Source organism: Sceloporus occidentalis, unplaced genomic scaffold (genome assembly GCF_023333645.1).
Source record: "Sceloporus occidentalis isolate IW3139 unplaced genomic scaffold, rSceOcc1.0.p SCAF_4, whole genome shotgun sequence".
NCBI classification, from domain to species: domain Eukaryota; kingdom Metazoa; phylum Chordata; class Lepidosauria; order Squamata; family Phrynosomatidae; genus Sceloporus; species Sceloporus occidentalis.
In genome coordinates, this window is record NW_028316984.1 from 134,374,711 (window position 1) to 134,393,538 (window position 18,828).

At 41.0% G+C, this 18,828-nt stretch overlaps 2 protein-coding genes across 5 annotated transcripts in view; both read right to left on the reverse strand.

Moving 5' to 3' along the window:
* AMBRA1 (autophagy and beclin 1 regulator 1) overlaps positions 1 to 399 on the reverse strand; it is a 224,116-nt gene extending 223,717 nt beyond the window's left edge. For all 3 annotated transcript variants that reach the window (XM_089521544.1, XM_089521542.1, XM_089521543.1), the window contains exon 1: positions 243 to 399. The gene's annotated coding sequence lies outside the window, so the exon portion shown is untranslated. The remainder of the gene's footprint in view (positions 1 to 242) is intronic.
* A 9,333-nt stretch (positions 400 to 9,732) lies between these two features.
* Positions 9,733 to 18,825, reverse strand: HARBI1 (harbinger transposase derived 1). Of its 2 annotated transcripts, none has more exons than XM_089521553.1 (3): positions 18,741 to 18,825; positions 10,413 to 11,191; positions 9,733 to 10,136 (listed from the first exon to the last, which is right to left on the reverse strand). In XM_089521553.1, exons 2-3 carry the CDS (start codon positions 11,080 to 11,082, stop codon positions 9,760 to 9,762), a joined length of 1,047 nt encoding a protein of 348 aa, XP_089377679.1. In that variant the 5' UTR covers positions 11,083 to 11,191; positions 18,741 to 18,825; the 3' UTR covers positions 9,733 to 9,759. The 2 variants fall into 2 exon arrangements, with proteins under 2 accessions (XP_089377679.1, XP_089377680.1); XM_089521554.1 differs by lacking the exon at positions 18,741 to 18,825 and adding an exon at positions 13,431 to 13,568.
* Positions 18,826 to 18,828: the final 3 nt, after the last annotated feature.

Genomic DNA, 18,828 nt, shown 5'->3' on the forward strand with positions numbered 1-18,828 from the left:
GCCTGGGCTGCTGTCTCCGCGGGGCTGCTCCTGAGGCCCAGAAAGGCCCCCGCGGTTCCGGAGGCCGCAAGGGGACCCCGGAGGGAGGATCGGGTGGGCGGGGCGGAACCAATCCAGGCCGGGCTTCCGCGGCCTACCCTCCGGCCCCCTCTCCGCCGCCCGCCCGCCCGCCTCGCCCCCGCTTCCCCCGCCGCCGCCGCCAGAGAGGGACCAGGCCCAGAGCCTCTAGGCCCGGAGCCTACCTGGGTTGGATAGGGAGGGACCAAGGTCCCCGGAAAGGCCCGGAACGTCCTGGGGCGCCTCTGCCCAATTGTCCGGGGGCTCCTAATCCGGGAGGACGCAGGGCGACCCAAATCCGCCGGCAGTCTCCTCCTCCTTCCTCTCCCGCTGCAGCGCCTCGCCGCCTCCTCCGCCGCCGCCGCCTCTGCTCCGTGTTACTACCAAGGCCAGGGCGCCTAGCCGAGCGCCTAGCCCACGGATCCACAGCAGCAGCAGCAGCAGCAGCCTCCTCGAGAGAGCCCAGAGCCAATCGATTGGCGCATGCGCAAAATGGAACCCAGAGAGGAGGACGAATGGAACGCAAAGCGAGAGAGTGGTTGGCTTCGTCACAGAAGGGGCGGGGTCACGGGACCATAGAGTTGGAAGAGGCCCCAAGGGCCCTGATCCAGTCCAGCCCCATTCTGCCATGCAGGAACTCTCACTCAAAGCTCCCACTTTGACAGATGGCCACCCAGGCTCAGTTTAAAGACCTCCAAGGAAGGAGACTCCACCACTCTGAGGAATATAAGAATTGTTATGTATATGTATGTGTATGTATATATATATATATTCTACATTGAACATCTCTTCCTCTCAGGAGGGATCTCTTTTCCTGCAGTTTGCATCCATTGCTCTGGGTCCTAATCTCTGGAGCAGCAGAAAACAAGCTTGCTCCCTCCTCAATATGACATCCCTTCAAGTATTTAAATAGGGCTAGAATATCACCTCTTAACCTTCTCTTCTCCAGGCTAAACATCCCCAGCTCCCTCAGTCAGCCACGAAGCCTGGAGTCCCCAGCACCTTCCTTTTCATTTGACTCCCACCTTCCTTTTTTATTTGGCCTGTCTTGAGTCACATTGAAATAACTGAAACTCTGAATATCACTCTGTGCTTTTCTTTTGCTCTTGTGTGGAGTAAAGCTAAATCCAGTGAGGTATCTCATATTTCAATGACTAAGAAAAGTTAAGGAAGAAAGTGCAAAGGCAATTGCTGCTGAACATCAAACAAAAATAATGACCGTGGTGGATCTGCATAAATCCAACCTGGATAATGAGGAGATCGAAACAGTTAAGATTTCCCCCTGCCTTAGATCAAACACTGATCAGAACAGAGATTGCAGTCAAGAGATCAGAGGAAGAGTAGGAATGGGGAAGGCAACCGTGAAAGAGATCCTAAAATGTAAAGATATACAACTGAATATGAAAGTTAGAATTGTACAGCCGTTGTATTCCTCCTTATCATGTATAGATGTGGGAGATGGACCATGAAGAAAGCTGCTAGGAAGAAAATCAATTCATTTGAGATTTGGTGCTGGAGAAGAGTGCTGAGGATCCCACGGATGGCCAAAAAAGACAAACGAATGGGTCCTAGAACAGATCAAGCCAGGAATTTCCCTGGAAGCCAAGGTGATGAAAGTTGAGGTTGTCATATTTGGACCACGTCATAAGAAGGCATGAATCACTGAAGAAAGACAATAATGCTAGGAAATGCAGAGGGGAGTAGAAAGAGAGGAAGACCACAAGCCAGATGGATGGACTCTATTAAGGAGGCTGTGAGTTTGCAGGACTTGAGCAGAGCAGTGGAAGATGGTGAGTCTTGGAGATGTCTTTGAGTCGGGATTGACCCAAAGGCAGTTAACCACAACTTTCTCAACTGCCCTGCTTAAGAGGGCCCAGGGGGCAGCTTTATACAGTCCAAACAAGATGACCACATGTCCTAACCACAAAGGAGGACAAGGCACCACAAAATGTGGGGTACTAAAGGGAAATGGAGGACATTACCAAAGAAAAGCTAAAAACACTAATATAAGCTCATTTCATATAGTTTATTTACAGACATGCACTGTATTTTATTATGTAATCAACCATACATAATATGGATGTGCCAAAGGAGCCCCAAAGAGATGGGCAGTCTCTTTCATTAGGTGTTTGTTAAATAATTATTGGCATCGGGTGTCAACAGTCTTCAAAATGGAGGACATTATGGGATTCCTCCTGAACAGAAGGATGAAATGTAGGGCATGTCCTGGACAAGGAGCCCTATAGGTGGCTCACTCACTTGTTGTGTATGTGTGCCTTCCAGTAATTTCCAACTTATGGGGACCCTAAGGCAAACCTATCAAGGGGTTTTCTTGACAAGTTTTCTTCAGAGGAAGCTGAGAGAGTGTGACTTGCCCAAGGTCGCCCAGTGAGTTTAGTGGCCGAGCTGGGAATCGAACCCTAGTCTCCAGAGTCATCCAACACTCAAACCACTATACCAGTGATTCCCATCCTTCCTAATGCCGCGACCCTTTAATACAGTTCCTCATGTTGTGGTGACCTAAACGCATGAAATTATTTTCATTGCTACTTCATAACTGTAATTAAATAGATGTTTTCCAATGGCCTTAGGCGACCCCCATGAAAGGGTCATTCGACTCCCAAAGGGGTCCCGACCCACAGGTTGGGAACCACTGCACTATGCCATGCAGACTTGCACTGTATTTTATTATAGTTTATTATCCTGTCCTTTCCACAATCCATCCAACCCCACTGTTTGCAGCATGGATAGGCTGCCAAGTAGACACATTTCTCCAAGGGGAACAGCAAACAGCAATTCAATGGGTTTCTCAGTCATACTCAAAACAGGACATTTCAGAATCCTTCCTGGAGAGAAGGTTGAAATGTAGGAAATGTCCAGGAAAACCTTGTTCAGAAGAAGGATGACCTTCCAGGTGTTTATGAACTGTGGCTGCCATCAGGCCAATAAAGACCCTGGAAGGGTTGTTCATTTCTGCTTTTTAAGGGGTTTAAAGGGTCAAAGCCCCTATATTATACAAAATTTCCTGGAAATAAGCCTGATTAAAGTCAAGCTATTATTTCTGAGGCCTCATAGCATTATTATGCTACCCGTGACAATTTGTTTTTACCTTCAAATGCAGAAAACATATCCAGGGGTAGCTGTGTTGGCAATACAGCAAAGTATAGTACAATGACATCCAAAATCCACAAAAGTGGGTTTTGGATGTTAAAAAAAAAGTATTGCTGTTTCGTGGATTTTGGATGTTATTGTAATTTGTTTTTGTTAATAGTCTCTAATCAGCCGAGACTCCAAGTAATATTTTAGTGCTGCAGTGCAGGTTTTCCTTAAAACAGTATATGTTTATATAGAAAATCACTCACTAAAAATGAAAAATACATTTTCCAAATAAATTTCTGTTGTTCTTTTCTTTACACACAAAATTCATTTTAATATCTGTTTCCCATAAATAATGCATGCCTCTCCACTGACAGCAGAGAGAAAAAGGAAGACAGGATTAAATCTGCAAATGGCATTGGCAGTAAGTCCCATTGAACTCAGGAAAATGTAGCAGTTGACGTCAATACACTTAGGATCATGCTATTAGACTGGCAGCACTAACAGAGAGCATCATGTGATGAAAAAAGCATGGTAGTGAGGTTGGAAAACGATTTAGAAGAAGGAATTGCAATAATCCTTGATCACATTACTAAAGGTCATAAAGGAGTTAGCTAAAGGTCATCAAGGGGATAGCTAAAGCTCTGAAACTCTAATTGTATAGGTTATACATCTCCAAACACACCTTTCTTCTAGAACAGATCACAATATAGACTGATGACAAAAATGTTTTGAGATAACTATTTAGGGCAAACATTTCCTTTAGTAAACTGATACATGTTACCCTAATAAAAAGTGCTAAAAAGAAGAAGCATCTAGTTCTTATGCTGTTTCAAATTAAAATCATATTTCTAAATGCATCATAAGATCCTTAACATACTAATTTCATCTGATTTCTGAAGCTAAACAAGGTTGGGCCTGACTAGTACATGGACCACCAGATGACATTCACACTACAGACCTATAGTGCTGTCTGGAAAGCGTAGCTCTTTATCTTTCCATTTCAGCCATTGCATTTTCTGAAGGAAGATGGAAATCAGAGTGACAGTATGGGCTAGTAGTGAAAACATGGCAGTGGGGCCATAAAGACAGCCATACTATGAGAAGTAGTATGAACCTATTCACACTTCCTACCCTATTATTCTGCTACCTCCCCAGGTCAGTCACTGGAACCAAAAGGTAGTTTAAGCTAGGGACAGTATAGTTATGTAAGTTCCCTGCATGTAGTCTGAGAGTACTTTGTATGTTTTATTATGTATAGTTACATATATTCAGATTTAATAGGAATAAGTAGTGAATAAAAGGTTTTATTGAAAGATGTAAATCATACAGCCAAGAGAGGGTAGGGGGGACCCAGTGCTCTCCTCCCATCTCCTGCCCAAACTCCAACAAGGGCCAGCTGGAGGACGCTGAAGGAACTCGCCCTCCCTTAGTTTGTTTTAATTATTTATTGCAAAGAATGTTTGTTAGTTTTCCCTTTTACTTGTTTTGCTTTATTAACTGCTATGTATTTTGTTATTTAATATGCTGCTATTGATTTGCTATATTTTATTTTTGTAATCTACTGCTATTGTTGATTGTGATCTTAATATGCTGCTATGTTATATCTCTTTTATTTATGTTTATTGTTATTGCTTATTTTGTATTATTCCTCTGTTGTAAGCCGCCCGGATTCCTAGTGATTGGGCAGCATATAAATAAATCATTATTATGATTATTATTATTATTACCAAAGCCTAATTATGTTGGATTATTAATGTTAGAAAGCATAAAAACTCTGTTGATCAAGATTTCTAACACATAAAATAATGTTTCACCATATTAATATAAGCAGGATTCAAATTATTTCATTAAACCATTAATGCAAAAAAAAAAAAACTGGTTAAAACTCCCCAAAAGGTTTAAACCTCCCTCAAAAAAAGTGGGTTTTTTTTTTTTAAGTTTTGGAGATTCAGTTGTTCCCCACTCTTGAATTAGATAATTGCAGAATGTGTTTCTGTTATAATACAAATACCCAACACTTCATTTACCATGCACATGGTTATTTTATCATGCTTGAGTGTGTCAAAAAGCTGCTACTCCATTTGGCTTCCCAAAGTACAAGGACTACACCAAGGCAAAGGAATGTGTGATCTTCCAGATGCAGTTGGATACCAATTCCCATTTGCCTGAGCTAACCTGGCCAATAGTGGGGGATACTAGTTGGTAATCTAGAAGTCTGTCAGTTCCCTGGCTCTGGGATATGCTGTACATGCAAATAAACACACAGTGAGATAGTCTTGCATAATTTTCACAAATTATGACTGCTTTTGCTCAAACATCCAAGATACAAACAAACATAAATAATATGAAAGAATCATTTTGAGATATTAGGGTACGTAGGATCTCATCCCAATTTACAACTTAAACTAAGTTTTCTTTGATGTTTCCACTTATATTTTTTAATTTTTTTGTAATAGTGCCAATTACTGACAGCTCTGTCATGATCTCACTAGGAGCTGATGAGTGTTTAATTAAGGTTCAGCCTCACCTCCTTAAGCAACAATTTGTTATGCATAGTGATGTCTGGGTTTCATAAGGTCCTCTCATTTCTAATCAGTTTTGCCTAAGTCTGGTTTCCACATTTGGTGTGTATGAGCACAGTTGTTTAAATGGTAGTTGGATAATAAAATGACAAGTAAAATACTAATTCGATGCCACAGCAGCACATTCTCCTACCATTATTGCATGTTTTGAAATGTCATTGTGACAATTACAATTATACAATTACCTTACATAACTTTATTTTTTAAAATGGTATTATGGAGTCAACACTTTAAAAATGAGTTGAAAGAGTTTTTCTTCTCTTTTTTCTATTATGGACACTTGCCAACTCTCCATAGCTTTGGCACACAGAGAAGTCGTGCTGTAGACTAGGGTCTCTCGGAGTCTTTACACTTTTTCACATCTTGGCAGGAGTCATAAAGAAAGTCAACTAAGCATCTAATTGCCTCACGTTTTTATTTAATGCTGTAGGTTACAAGAATAGTGGAGGCTAGAATCTTACTTGGAACATTAAGACTAGGGAACCTCTGGCCTCACAGATGTTATTCCCCTAACAGTCAGCATGGTACTGTATCTGACTAGGACTGCAGGTTTAGTTTAGGAGCAGGGTTTGAATCCTTGCTTAGCTTTGAAAATCCACTAGATTACTTTGGGCAAGTGTCAAGAACTGCTTTTATCCCCCAGTTGTTTAGTTAATAAGTCTATGTAGCAAACAGGCAACTTTACTCCAGAAAATACCAAGGTGTTAACAGAAAGACATCTGAAGTTAGAAGTGCCATAATCCACAAACACTGGCATAACCTTAACAGTACCCCACTTATAAACTACATGGGCTTTTCCTTAATTTGTTTAACAACCAAAACAAACCAGCCCTTTCTCCCCAACACAAACTGTTTCGCCCAGTCCCTAAAACCTGTTCCAGTGTTCTCACCATTATCTGCTTCTCAACAGAAACTAGGAAAGTTCCTCCCACTCACATCTGCACATTCCAGCTTCAAAGACCAGGCACCCCTTTGAATCTTGCCTCCCTAGCTTTCCTTAGTATTATGTGTCCCTTCATTCTCCACCACTCTAACAACTAAAAACCATTATAACTATTACAATACCATTCACAACCAGACAGATCTACACATGGCAGAACATCCCAGATTCTGACAGCATGTCACACAATCTCAACCTCAGGAAGACAGTGCAGAAGCTCACTGGAAGATATCTTCCCAATAGAGCCTTAGGATACATTTTCAAATAGTCAGAGCTGACTGCAAAGCACAGAACAAGAAATTACAATCTGAAATCCAGTAATATTTGAGGACCCACAGGTTTTCCAGTCTTACTTGTAGACGGATGCCATTGTTTTTTGTAGCTTCCTGAGCTAAATCCAAATGAAGAACTTTAGGCTGTTTATCAGGGTTTGCCAACAGCCTAATCTACATCAGGATATTGACAGGCACAAACAAAAGGTCAATCCTGACTGCCCAGTCAGGAAGGAACAAAGCCAGGAAGAATTAGAGCTAATGTGGTCTAATCTGCCCCTCCTCTTCCTAAAGCCCCTTGCCCTCAAAATTTCCATCCTACTCCTCACTCGTCCTCCCCATTGGAAAAGAGCACATGGGTTAATTCACCGTATTATTTCTGCTCAGTTATTGCAGATAACATGAGGATTCCTCTCTGAGCATTGCATCCGCCCCACTAGAAGGCAAAGCAGGTAGAAAATGAGGCAGCCACTTACTACTAGCCAGTCCTGCAAGTGATGATACTAAGGGCCTGAACAGACAAGCCAAAATAAAGCTGCTTCGGGTCACTTTGGAGGTATGCTGTTTAAATGACACACGCATCTTAAGCCAGAAGCTGCACCAAAGTTGCTCTCTAGTCCTTAGGACAGGAATGTGGCTTTAGCACGGCTTCCAGCCACTTAGGATTCATGCAGCATTTAAACAGCATACATCCAAAGTGGTCCTTTATTTTGGCCTGTCTGTTCAGGCCCTAGGTCCTGACTGGGACTCAGCCATGGTGCTCACAAACCTGGCTAAGACTTTGATCATTCCTGCTTTTATCCCAGGGTGGGGAAAACAAAGGATAGCAAAGCCCAGCCAGGGGTTTGTTGTTTTACTCCCATTGATGTTTCTCTGAGTAGAAAAGGACAAAGGTGTTCCCTGGGAAAGTGCAAAGCAGAACTCAACACCTTACTGGGGAACCCAACAGCAACAGCAGTGCAGCCATAGCTGATATCGGGGCAGAAATACACCCTGTAACATCATCCAGTCCACGCAGGGCTATGGGACAGGGAATTAATTTACCACCACCACTTTCCCAACGTGATTCTCCACAGCCAAACTAGAGGAAGGATGGCAAGAAGGAACTAGAGGACAGATGGACAGTTTCAAATAAAAGCCAATTTTTAGGCTTTATAATTAAAGTTGCCAACTTTCAATGGCAAGGATCATAGAAAAGGCCATGATTAAGAAATGGAAACCAGGGCAGGTGCAGATAAGAATTTATTTCCTTTGATTTCTGTGAGGCTGCAATTACGGAAGCCTCTCCTACCAAAGAAACTGGGGCACAAGGGTTAGGTTAGCACCCACCAGTGATCTTCCATAATATAGTATATACCCTTGTTTTCTGTCATATATATCAACCCCTCATGCCTGAGAGAATCTTTTCATGTTTAATACATAAGAATGTCCCCATAGGAAGCTCTCATTAATGTAAAAGCCCTTTTGTATCAGACTAAAGACCCACCTAGTCTAACAACGTTTCCCACTGTGACTAGTAGCACAAGAAGATGTCTCTTAGAAACTCACAAACAGGCCCTAAAGACAAAATCCTTGTCCTACTGTTGCCACAGCAACTGGCTGTTGGTAGAATATTACCACTCAACATGGAGATTTCATATCTTGGTTAATTGCCACTGAAAGATTGTTCCTCAATGAATTTGTCTAGTCCCCTTTTAACATGATGCAAGCTAGTAGACACTGCCTGTTGCTACATTCTGTGGCAGTGATTTCCATAAATCAACTATGTTCACCTGCCAGCTAGTTCAACTGAATAACCCTGAGTTCTAGTGTAATGAAAGAGAAAACCCTCTGTCCAATTTCGCTACACTATATAGTATTGTATAAAGCTCTATCAAGTTTCCCTTTGCCTGGGTTTTGTTTTGTCTAAACTGAAAATCTCCAGTACCATAGCTTTTTCTTGCAAGTAATGCACACCAGTTCTTTGTTCAAACCAATGAATCTAATAATATTGTCTGTGTTAACAGCAAGAAAACAAAAATTCTCCTATGCTATGGGAGATGTGCTTAAACTTAGCAATCTGGTTCATTTCAAACAGATGCTACCAGTTAAAAATTCACTTGCCCACATGTGCCATTTCAAATAAATGTTCCCAGGCAAGAGATTTTAAGTCTCCCATTACACTTTTGCCTCTGTAAATACCTTCATATATCCACTAAGACATAAATACGCCACAACGTATTGTCATTTTGTACAAGAAACAAAGGACTTTGTGCCATTCATTCCCTTACACAACTGCAATTGTTCCTACATTTTTAAAAGACAAACAAGAGTGGTAAATTATATAGCAAAAAAGGGGGGTCTTATGTAGATTTTTACTGTGTACAAGTCAATATGTAATTACTTTCAGTTAGCAATATAAATGCAATTGTTTAGAATCTAATTACACTGCGAACAAGATGCTTTTTAATACATTTTGCAATCCTTAAAGATATTACATTTTACTAGGACAGTCATCTTCTTTGATCTCATATTTGTGTCTCTGAAGAACTGCATCCAAAAAGACTGAACATTAGTAGTGAAATGCTGAGTATTTTCAGATTGAGCTAAAACTTGCATAACAAAAAGCAATTCTAATAAATGTGGAATATTTTCCAAATACAAAGCAATTGTTTCAGCACCTCCCCGCCCCCACATAGCACCTACAAATAATCCTACCTCCATTCCATTCTCTTGTTAAGTTTTAAAGGAAAATCAGAATTGGCCATATTTGCTTCATTTCCCCTCCCCCCCCACCCTTTTTTTAAAATCAGTGATATGTCTCATTGTGTTAGCTAAAGTGAGTGATCAGTAATTCCTTGCGAACTTGATAGGCTTCAGAGTCAAGTGATTCCATATGTTCATATTCTTCCTCTGGCTGTTCCATCTGTCCCATTGTCAGGGAAGACCATATATCCAGCCCATGCTCCAGAGCAATGTTATGAAGCACACAGCAAGCCAAGATGATGTGGCTGGCTTTCTCTGGAGAATATTGCAATGTTCCCTTTGATCCATCCAGGCAACGAAACCGGGATCGAATTGACCAGAATGTTTGCTCAATGACATTGTGCGTGGCCGAATGTGCCATATTATATCTGTACTCTGCAGGTGTCTCAGGAATATGCAGAGGAGTCATTAGCCAAGGGCGAAGAAAGAAACAATTATCACCTGTCAAACACAAAAATGAGAGGTCACAAAACAAATAGGAAAATGACATTCCAATTTAATTTCCAGGATTTGATAATGAATTGGATAGTCATCTGAAGTCAGCCTTCCAAACAAAGACAGGGATAAAGGTTAATTTAATCAACCTTTATTTATTTAATTTTTATAGAGATTTCTAAAGTCTAGGAAATTTTGTGACATAATCACATTATCTAACATGCTAGTGAAATATTCTGCCACAACACATTTTCAGAAAGTCAGCCATCATAATGAACTTACCAAGTAGCCAGCCATCTTTGTACATACCAGCTTCAAACTGGTTCCTTAGGGCAGACTGCTGCAGTACAGTGCAGTCTTGCAGGCTGCCTGGCCAGTGTGTTTCTGCACTTAGCAGCAATCCTCTGGCATCACACACCATTAGGCAATTCAAGGAATGAAGGCCCTTTCGATTTACATATGACAAGTCTTCAGCATTTGGTGCCTTTATTGCTACATGGGTGCAATCCACCAGTCCTAGTACCCCTGGCATACCTGCCAATGCATAGAAGTCATCTTTCACTTGTTGCATGAATGCACTGTCCTCTGGAAAATGAATGAACTGAGAAGCCCTCTCCACTAGGGCTTCAGTAACATTGGCAACACAGCGACTCATAGATGCCTGACTGATGCCAATGGCATCTCCCATGCGGGTCTGGAAAGAGCCAGATGTGTAAAAACCTAATGCAGCAAGAATTTGAGTCTCTGGGCTGATAGCCCTAGATCGCTGGGTAGGACGAGAAAGGTTGGCACCCAGAAGATCTACCAGGTAGTAGATGAACTGACGGGGGAAGCCATATGTAGACACCAGATACTCATCAGTAACATCTTCCAGCTTGAAGCGATCAAGTGTCCTATGTCCACGACCATAAAGCAAGAGATCACAGTCCAGGATTGCTATTGGAACAGCCATGATGGATTAAGATTTTGTTCCAGGTATTCACCAGCACTGCAGCCAAACAAGGAAATTCAGTACATAGCTAAAAATATTGTACCTTTCTGTCATCTTCATTGCAGTTCATCTGTAAAGACATATTTATTGACATATTTACTGGCACTATTTGCAAATGTACCTTCTAATTTTAATTTCCATTAGCTCTAGATGCTGTGAGACTGAAAAATGCAATTCACAGAATATAATCAAAAGAAATACAATAAAATTACCTTAGTTCTATTAACATACCGAAGTCCTACCAGATAAAATTTTACTGGAAAATATAGGAATTTCAGCCAATGGTTCAACAAATCATAGTTAAGATTCTGGCAAAGGTCTGGTGTAAAATTTTTGAAGTTGTGTGAAATTTCCCTGAGAGCTATGGGACATACTACAGGATGCAAGAATACACCATTAGTACTGACCTGGGGTCATATGCAAACCTAGAATTGTAGGGTGCATGTTCTACAGGCAGTCAGTGACATGTTTTGACTGCTTTCTGAACCAGTTAAGCAAGTCTAGGAAAGCTTCTTCTTCCAGAGTTGATGCAAAAATTAATTGCCTGTATCCAACACAAGGGTGTGAATCAGTAATACCAAAGCTGATGTTATTTTTAGAAACATGCAGTACTACAAGTGGAGTTACTTTTTTGTATTTTCTTCTTCTTCTATCATTTGTGGTCTCCCTCATGATTCTTCAAGATAGGTGTTTTTTTTTCTTTCAGCCCCCAGAAAATCTAAAACTTCAAACAGTCTGGAGATGATCAATAATAAATAAATGTGATGGGAATATATGCCTCTACAAGAGTGTGTTATATAAACAGAGGCACCACCCATCCACTCTCCTCCACTATTAAACTAGTCAGTCATATTCTGACAGAGAGGACATATTGTTCTGGGAACCACAGGGATTTCCAATCTTGCAAAATCAAAGATTCAACGAAGTAAGTTTGTTTGTTTATTTATTTATTATTTTGCTATTCTGATCTTCTCCCCATGTCTATCAATGATTCCCAGTAATTAGAATATGAAGGAAAAAAGTAGGAATGGTAAAAGAAGAGTTATACTGACACCAGATATAGTCTGTGTGCTTAAGATTGTATCTATACAAGATAATCGATCTGTTCTCCTTAATGTATTTTTGTTTCATTTTCTAGAAAAAGACAGTATCTGCATAATCTGCTAATTATCAGCCCCAGCCAGTATGGCTAATACTAGGGCATAAAGTGCAAAACATCAGGAGAGAGCCAAACCAAGTGAAAGTCTGAAATATCCATGTGCTTCCCTCAAAATGTGTGGGACAAGGCTAGACTGCTTATCCCATCTCCTACAGTAGTCATGCACTTCTATACTCACAAGATAGCAAACATGAAAACATTGTAGTCATGCAAAAATTATTTACTTTATTAGTTAAAGCTAATGCCATAAATAAGAACAATGTAATAATGTAAAAGAATGAATTAAGATAAATGAAAAATAGCAATAATCAATAAGAATGTTAAATTATCACTATACAGTAACATATTAATTTGATGTTTGCACAGAATCCTTCTTAATCTTTTGACTGGACAGCATCTGAAGTTAACAAAGAAGCTACACAGATTATTCTCAACCTTTACCATGCAATAACAGTTGAATTTTCTGGAAAACACACACAGAGGGCAATCTGGCAAGTAGAGGTAGTAGCAGTTTCTCCCCAGTTTTACTGTAAAGAGTGTGGGTGAAGACATAAGGTAAATCCTCACTTACTTTTGACTGGCATATAACAAAGGGCAAGGCCTACATACTTAACGTGAGGAATGTTTCCCTATGAGTCCAAGTGAACATGGGAAGAGGGAGATTGTGTAGATTTCTGGACATTGCAGAACTGACTGAAGCCAGCATTGCCAATAGTGAAGGAGACTAGGTCATGCAGCCCAGAAATATTGGGGACAGCCACATAATTTGCACTTTTGCATAAAATACACTGTGTGCAGCTCTTTTTTGGTTCATATTTTTCACAAGTCCAAGCAACTGAGAGAATTTAGAAGTCAACAAGTACAATAATAAAAACTAAGACTTGTCAGTAATTTTACTGCACACAAACAATCAGTAAAATAATGTGGGAAAAGTTAATTAGGCTAGGCAGATGAGAACTTGTTAACAGGATTATGGTTTTTTGCAGAAAAACGCTATTTCTAAAAGCTGTAGTTTGAGCTAATTATTGAAAAGAACTATTTTCTTTTAGAAGTAACCTACAGGAAACCAAATTTAGTCATGATCTGAGAATTCTAAGTATGCATAGATAGAATAAACAAGACTATCAGGATTTTTTTTTTTTTTACTTACAGCCTCAAGATCTTCATCTTATTTAGGCCCGGTACAGACAAACGCCCCGCAACCCTAGCACATCATGGGCGCACCGCAGCTGCGCGGCACCATCCAGATGGTGCATGCAGCAATGATGTTCCAGCAGTGCAGCATCCAAACGTGGCTGCACCGCTGGCATGTCATTGAGCCGTTGCTGTGAGTTCTAGCCCCAAAGGATTTGGATATGTACCTGGTATTGAAAATGTTATGTGCTTGGTTCATCTGCTCATGTTCTTATGTTTTAATAAATCACAAGACCATTTGCCATGCAGTAAGACCTTCCAGTTTTACAGAAACAAATGACTTTCCAAATACTCTGTTAGGAGACGATTATATCCAAATTCTCTAAACTCTTTATCTTGCTCTGTATGTGATTGCTCAATTACTGTTTCTGTAGTAAAGGTCATGAGCTACCAAAAAAGTGGCAAAATCCAGTTGTGTCTGCAGACAAAGCAGTATCATCTGTCAGCTGATTGCTCCTTGCCCTTTGCAGCCACCAGCCCACATCTATGCTGAAGAATTAAGAGAGTGTTTCTGGGGAAAGAGCAGTGCTTCATGAAGAAGGAGATAACAAAAATACGAAGTCCAAGGCTTTCATGGCCAGCATCCATAGTTTTTGGTGGGTTTTTCAGGCTATGTGGCCATGTTCTGGAAGAGTTTATTCCTGACATTTAACCAGCATCTGTGGCTGGCATCTTCAGAGATGAAGATGCCAGCCACAGATGCTGGCGAGACGTCAGGAATAAACTCTTCCAGAACACAGCCACATAGCCTGAAAAAACCACAGATAATAAGAATGTCCTCTCAAACTGGTACTAATTTTCAGCCTCATATGTCCCTGGGGGGGAAAAAGCTCTTTTAATAAGTGGTAGCCATTCTGTTCCCAAATCCCTGTTCACCTCTGGCTTCAATGCCATGTTTTTCCACTAGTGAAACCTTAGCTGGAAGCTCATAACAACTGAGTGATGATTGCTCATTTCCTATAAAAACACTGTTGGTCAGGGAAGATCTGTGCTATCATTAAAGATTAACGATTTATTTTCCCCAGTGATTAACAAACATAGTTGTAACTGGCATCTATACAGGAGATTTTTTTTCTATCTCAGTAATGAGAAGAAAAATCTTAAACGCCTACAGTAAATGGTAAACCCACAAATAACTACTATACTCATGTGTTATTAACAACTATAACATTTTGAAGGGACTGCACAGAATGTGTGAGGGAATATAAAACCATATCACTGGCCAGGTAAATGTCCTATAATGCATATAGAATCCAGCTAACTGAATTGTGTCTGCAAAACTAAAGTAAAATAAAACAGAAGCAGTAGGCTTAATCTGACTAGATATGTTAGAGGCCCATTTCTTATCATTTAAACTACAGACAAGTTCCTTTTTTTTTCAGAGGTGGTCAGTTGATGTCACATAATAAATACTCAAACCTAAACCTTTGTTTCCAGGCCCTGTTGACCCTACTGAATTTCAATCAATGTCTGTTTTAAAAGCTGGTCAACTATTTCACTTGAAAAGAAATGAAAATTTTTCTAATACTTTACTGAACAGATATTCCAAACGTCAATATTGCACATTATCTTTTAGATGTTGTATAGGATATATAAACAACATGTCGGGATTTTTGAAGGAGTGGCCTGTTAAGTCTGTTGCAGCAAAAGAGAAAGAGAGAGAGAGAGAGAGAGAGAGAGAGAGAGAAGTCCTGTGGCACTTTTAAGACTTAATTTGTGTGAGCATAAGTTTGTGTGGACTGTAGCCAACATCAGCAGACACTAAGTACAGTGCTCCAGAAACTTTATTTGGGGGTCAGATCTCTAGCAAATTCCAGGTACATCCCCACAAGACCACTCTGTGAAGTGGCAAGCAAGAATACAGAAAGTGGCCATCCTCACTCTGAGAGGAAACACTGTATTGTTTTCAAGCTCTTTCATGTACAGTATTCATCGGTTAAACCCACATGACTCTTTAAAAAAAAGGAATGCTGAGGATAGTTAGTAATGGAGTACTAAAAAGGAAAGGAAAGAAATAAAATGTCTAGGATAGGAGATGAAAATAAGATTAAGTTATTGAGAAAAGAAAGATTAGGAAGAAGATGTAAAATGATCAAATCAACATTTCACTTGAAACATTTCAAATGGACAAAAAAATTATGTGGCTTCTTAAAGATTAGTTTTATTATGACGTAACAACAAAAACGTTTGCTGCTTTTGTTGCAACAGACTAAGAGGCAAATCCCTCTGGAACCTAAAGTGAATGTCCTTGAAATAATGAAGAACCAGCTAGCTCTTCAACACCAGCTGCACCAAAGGATCCATCATCCCTTAATCGCAGAGCAACAAGGGCTGCATCCATACTGCAGAAATAATCCAGTTTGACAACACTTTAACTGCCATGGCTTAATGTGATGAAATTGTCAGAATTGTAGTTTCTCATGGCACCAGAGCTGACAGACTTAATCTTAGTGCCTCTTTTGTTTGGGGAAAAAAAAACATCCAGGGATAGCTGTGTTGGTAATATATCAAATCTAATAACATCAAAAATCCACCAAACAGTGATGCCTTAATTGAGCCAACCAAATGCACAATATACATGTTGCAAGCTTTCAAAGCTTCACTGGCTTCTTCATCAGGCAAGGTTTTAAAAACCATACAGGAGATGAAAAAATTGAAGATGTCAGTCATTGGCCTGCATTTTTTCTGTTTTTGTTCTCAGTTCAGGTGTATGAAGGGGTACTTCTTGCAGGTTGGAACTTCCTCCTTCTGGCCATGTGGCTACTAAGAGATTTTCAAAGTCCAGGAAATTGAACATCCATTTGCAACACAAAAAGATATTTCCTTTGCAATCTAGTATGTCTCCATCCTTTGTGAGGCCACAGGCCCCTTTGTTAAGCAGAGGACACTGAATTTCTCAAGAAGCCTTCATGCTTTTCAATCAGGAAAACTTTAGGTGGTGTTGATGTAAACCATGCCAATGCCGTTCCAATTTTAGGGGATGGAATGTTTTACCTTTCTTGGAGCTAAAACCTCAAATAGTAAGGTCTCACTCCACTGGCTCTCTCTTTAGGATTCCCTGTTGTGGCTATAATGCAGTATTTTGAAATCCAGAAAACATCTAGGGATAGCGATATTGGCCATATAGCAAATCCAGTAACATCAAAATCCACCAAACAGTGATACCTTTATTGGACTAATCAAAATACACAGTATACATGTTGCAAGCTTTTGAAGCTCCACTGGCATCTTCATCAGGCAAGGTATTAAAAAAACATACAGTATATACTTGACTATAAGCCGAGGGCAAGTTTTGGGGACAAAATTATGGACTTTGATATGACTTGTGGATAAGTCGAGGATAAAATTTAGGGCCATGCAACAAAGGATGTAAAGGACGAAGTTTACTGTCTTCATACAGAAATGTCTTGTTCAGATCCTTCTAAGCCCAGTTCCTCTTGGCACTCTTTTAAGAGGAAGCACCAAAGAGGGGCCACCACTGCCATTTTCCCACCCAAGCATTCAAAAAGGCCAGAAGCAGCATCATGGTGGAAAGAGTAGATGGAGTTGGTCCTTTTTTGAGTGGGTGCTCCCAGGATGAACTAAGCAAGCTCTTACTTTTTGCTACTCAGAGAAGGCGAAGAGTTAAAATACACTACTTACATTGACTTGTGGATAGGTTGAGCCAGCTTTTTGGGGTCAATTTTTTGACTAAAAATTCTAGACGTATACATGAGTATATACAGTAGTCACTTCTGTTGTTGTTGTTGACTACCCTGAGTTGACCATGACCCATGGTGATCCTGTGGATGAGACATCTCCAAAAAACCCTATCCTCCCCTGCTCTGCTCAGGCCCTGCAAATTCAGGCTGGTGCCCTCCCTGATAGCGTCTTTCCTTCTTGTGTGGGGTCTTCCTCTCTTTCTACTGCCTTCTACTTTTCCTAACATTATTGCTTTTTCCAGTGATTCCTGCCTTCTCATGATGTGGCCAAAGTATAACAACCTCAGTTTTGTCATCTTGGCTTCCAGGGAGATTTTAGGCTTGATCTGATGTAGGACCTATTTGTTTGTCTTTTTGGCTGTCTGCGGTATCTGCAGAACTCTTATCCAGCACCACATCTCAAATGGACTGATTTTCTTATCAGCTTCTTTCACTGTCCAGCTCTCCCATATCAATACATGGAGATGAGGAATACAATGGCTTGGACGATTCTCAGAACTCCAGAGCACTCAGCCATAGCAGTTAAAGCGGTATCAAACTGGATTATTTGTGCAGTGCCAGTGCAGCCATGGATGGGCAACTGTGACCCTCCAGAGCATTTCATCTATAACTCCCACCTTCCCTAGCCAGGAAAGCTAACAGGGAGGGATTATGAAAGCTCAGGGTGACCAGATGTCTTCCTCCGCCCCTCAATAAATGTCCTCCATTTCAACTTTCTGTCCAGGAGGAATTCCGAAATGTCCACCATTCTGAGCATGATTAAGAAACATGCATTTCTATTTATATTAGTGTTTCTAGCTTTTAATTTGGTTATGTCCTCCTTTTTTCTTGAATGTCCTCCACTGCATTGTGCCTAGTTGTCCTCCTTTGGGGTTAGGATACATCTGGTCACCCTGGATTTACCTAAGTGTTGCCTCATGGATTTAGTGCAAGGTGTCCAGACGCCCCCCTTTTCCAGGACAGGCCCTACATTTAAACTTTCTGTCTAGGAGGAATTCCTCAGTGTCCTCCATTTTGATCATGACTAAGAAGCATGAATTAACATTTATATTAGTGGGGGGGGGGCGCTTGGGGGGGGTAATGCCTTTCTTGAATGCCCCACATCTTGTCCTCTTTTGTGGTTGGGACATCTGGTCACACACTTGCCTGGCCTTTCCTTATGGTATGGAAACTTAGGGGGAAAGAGTCCCAGAGAGTCAGAGGAGGGCAGCCCCTCAGGTGTCACCTAGGCTGCATCCGCACTGCAGAAATAATCCAGTTCGAGACCTCTTTGACTGCCCTGGTTCAGTGCTAGGGAATCCTGGGAATTGTAGTTCAAAGGCTAAACGCCTCACAAAACTACAGTTCCCAGAATTCCCTAGCACTGAGCCAGGGCAGTTGAAGCAGTCTCGAAATGGATTATTCCTGCAGTGTGTTTAGGACCTAAACGTCCCATAGTACGATATTCCCAGAATCCCACAGCCTCGAGCCCTGGCAGTTCAAGCGGTGTCAAACTGGGTTATTTGTCCAGTGCGGACGCAGTAATAGTTCGGGGGAAGGGAGCTGCGTTCGGGCAGGAGGCCTACCTTCCAGGGCTGGAGAAGGCGCGAAATAATTCGCGGGCGCTGCGCTTCCGGCGCGAGAATCCTCCTCCTCCTCCTCCTCCTCCTCGTT

Coding starts and splice junctions, on each gene's coding strand:
- HARBI1 (XM_089521553.1), bottom strand. CDS start 11,082: ATGGCTGTTCCAATAGCAATCCTGGACTGTGATCTCTTGCTTTATGGT. Junction 10,137..10,412: donor CAAAGATGGCTGGCTACTTG/GTAAGTTCATTA, acceptor TGTGTTTGACAG/GTGATAATTGTTTCTTTCTT.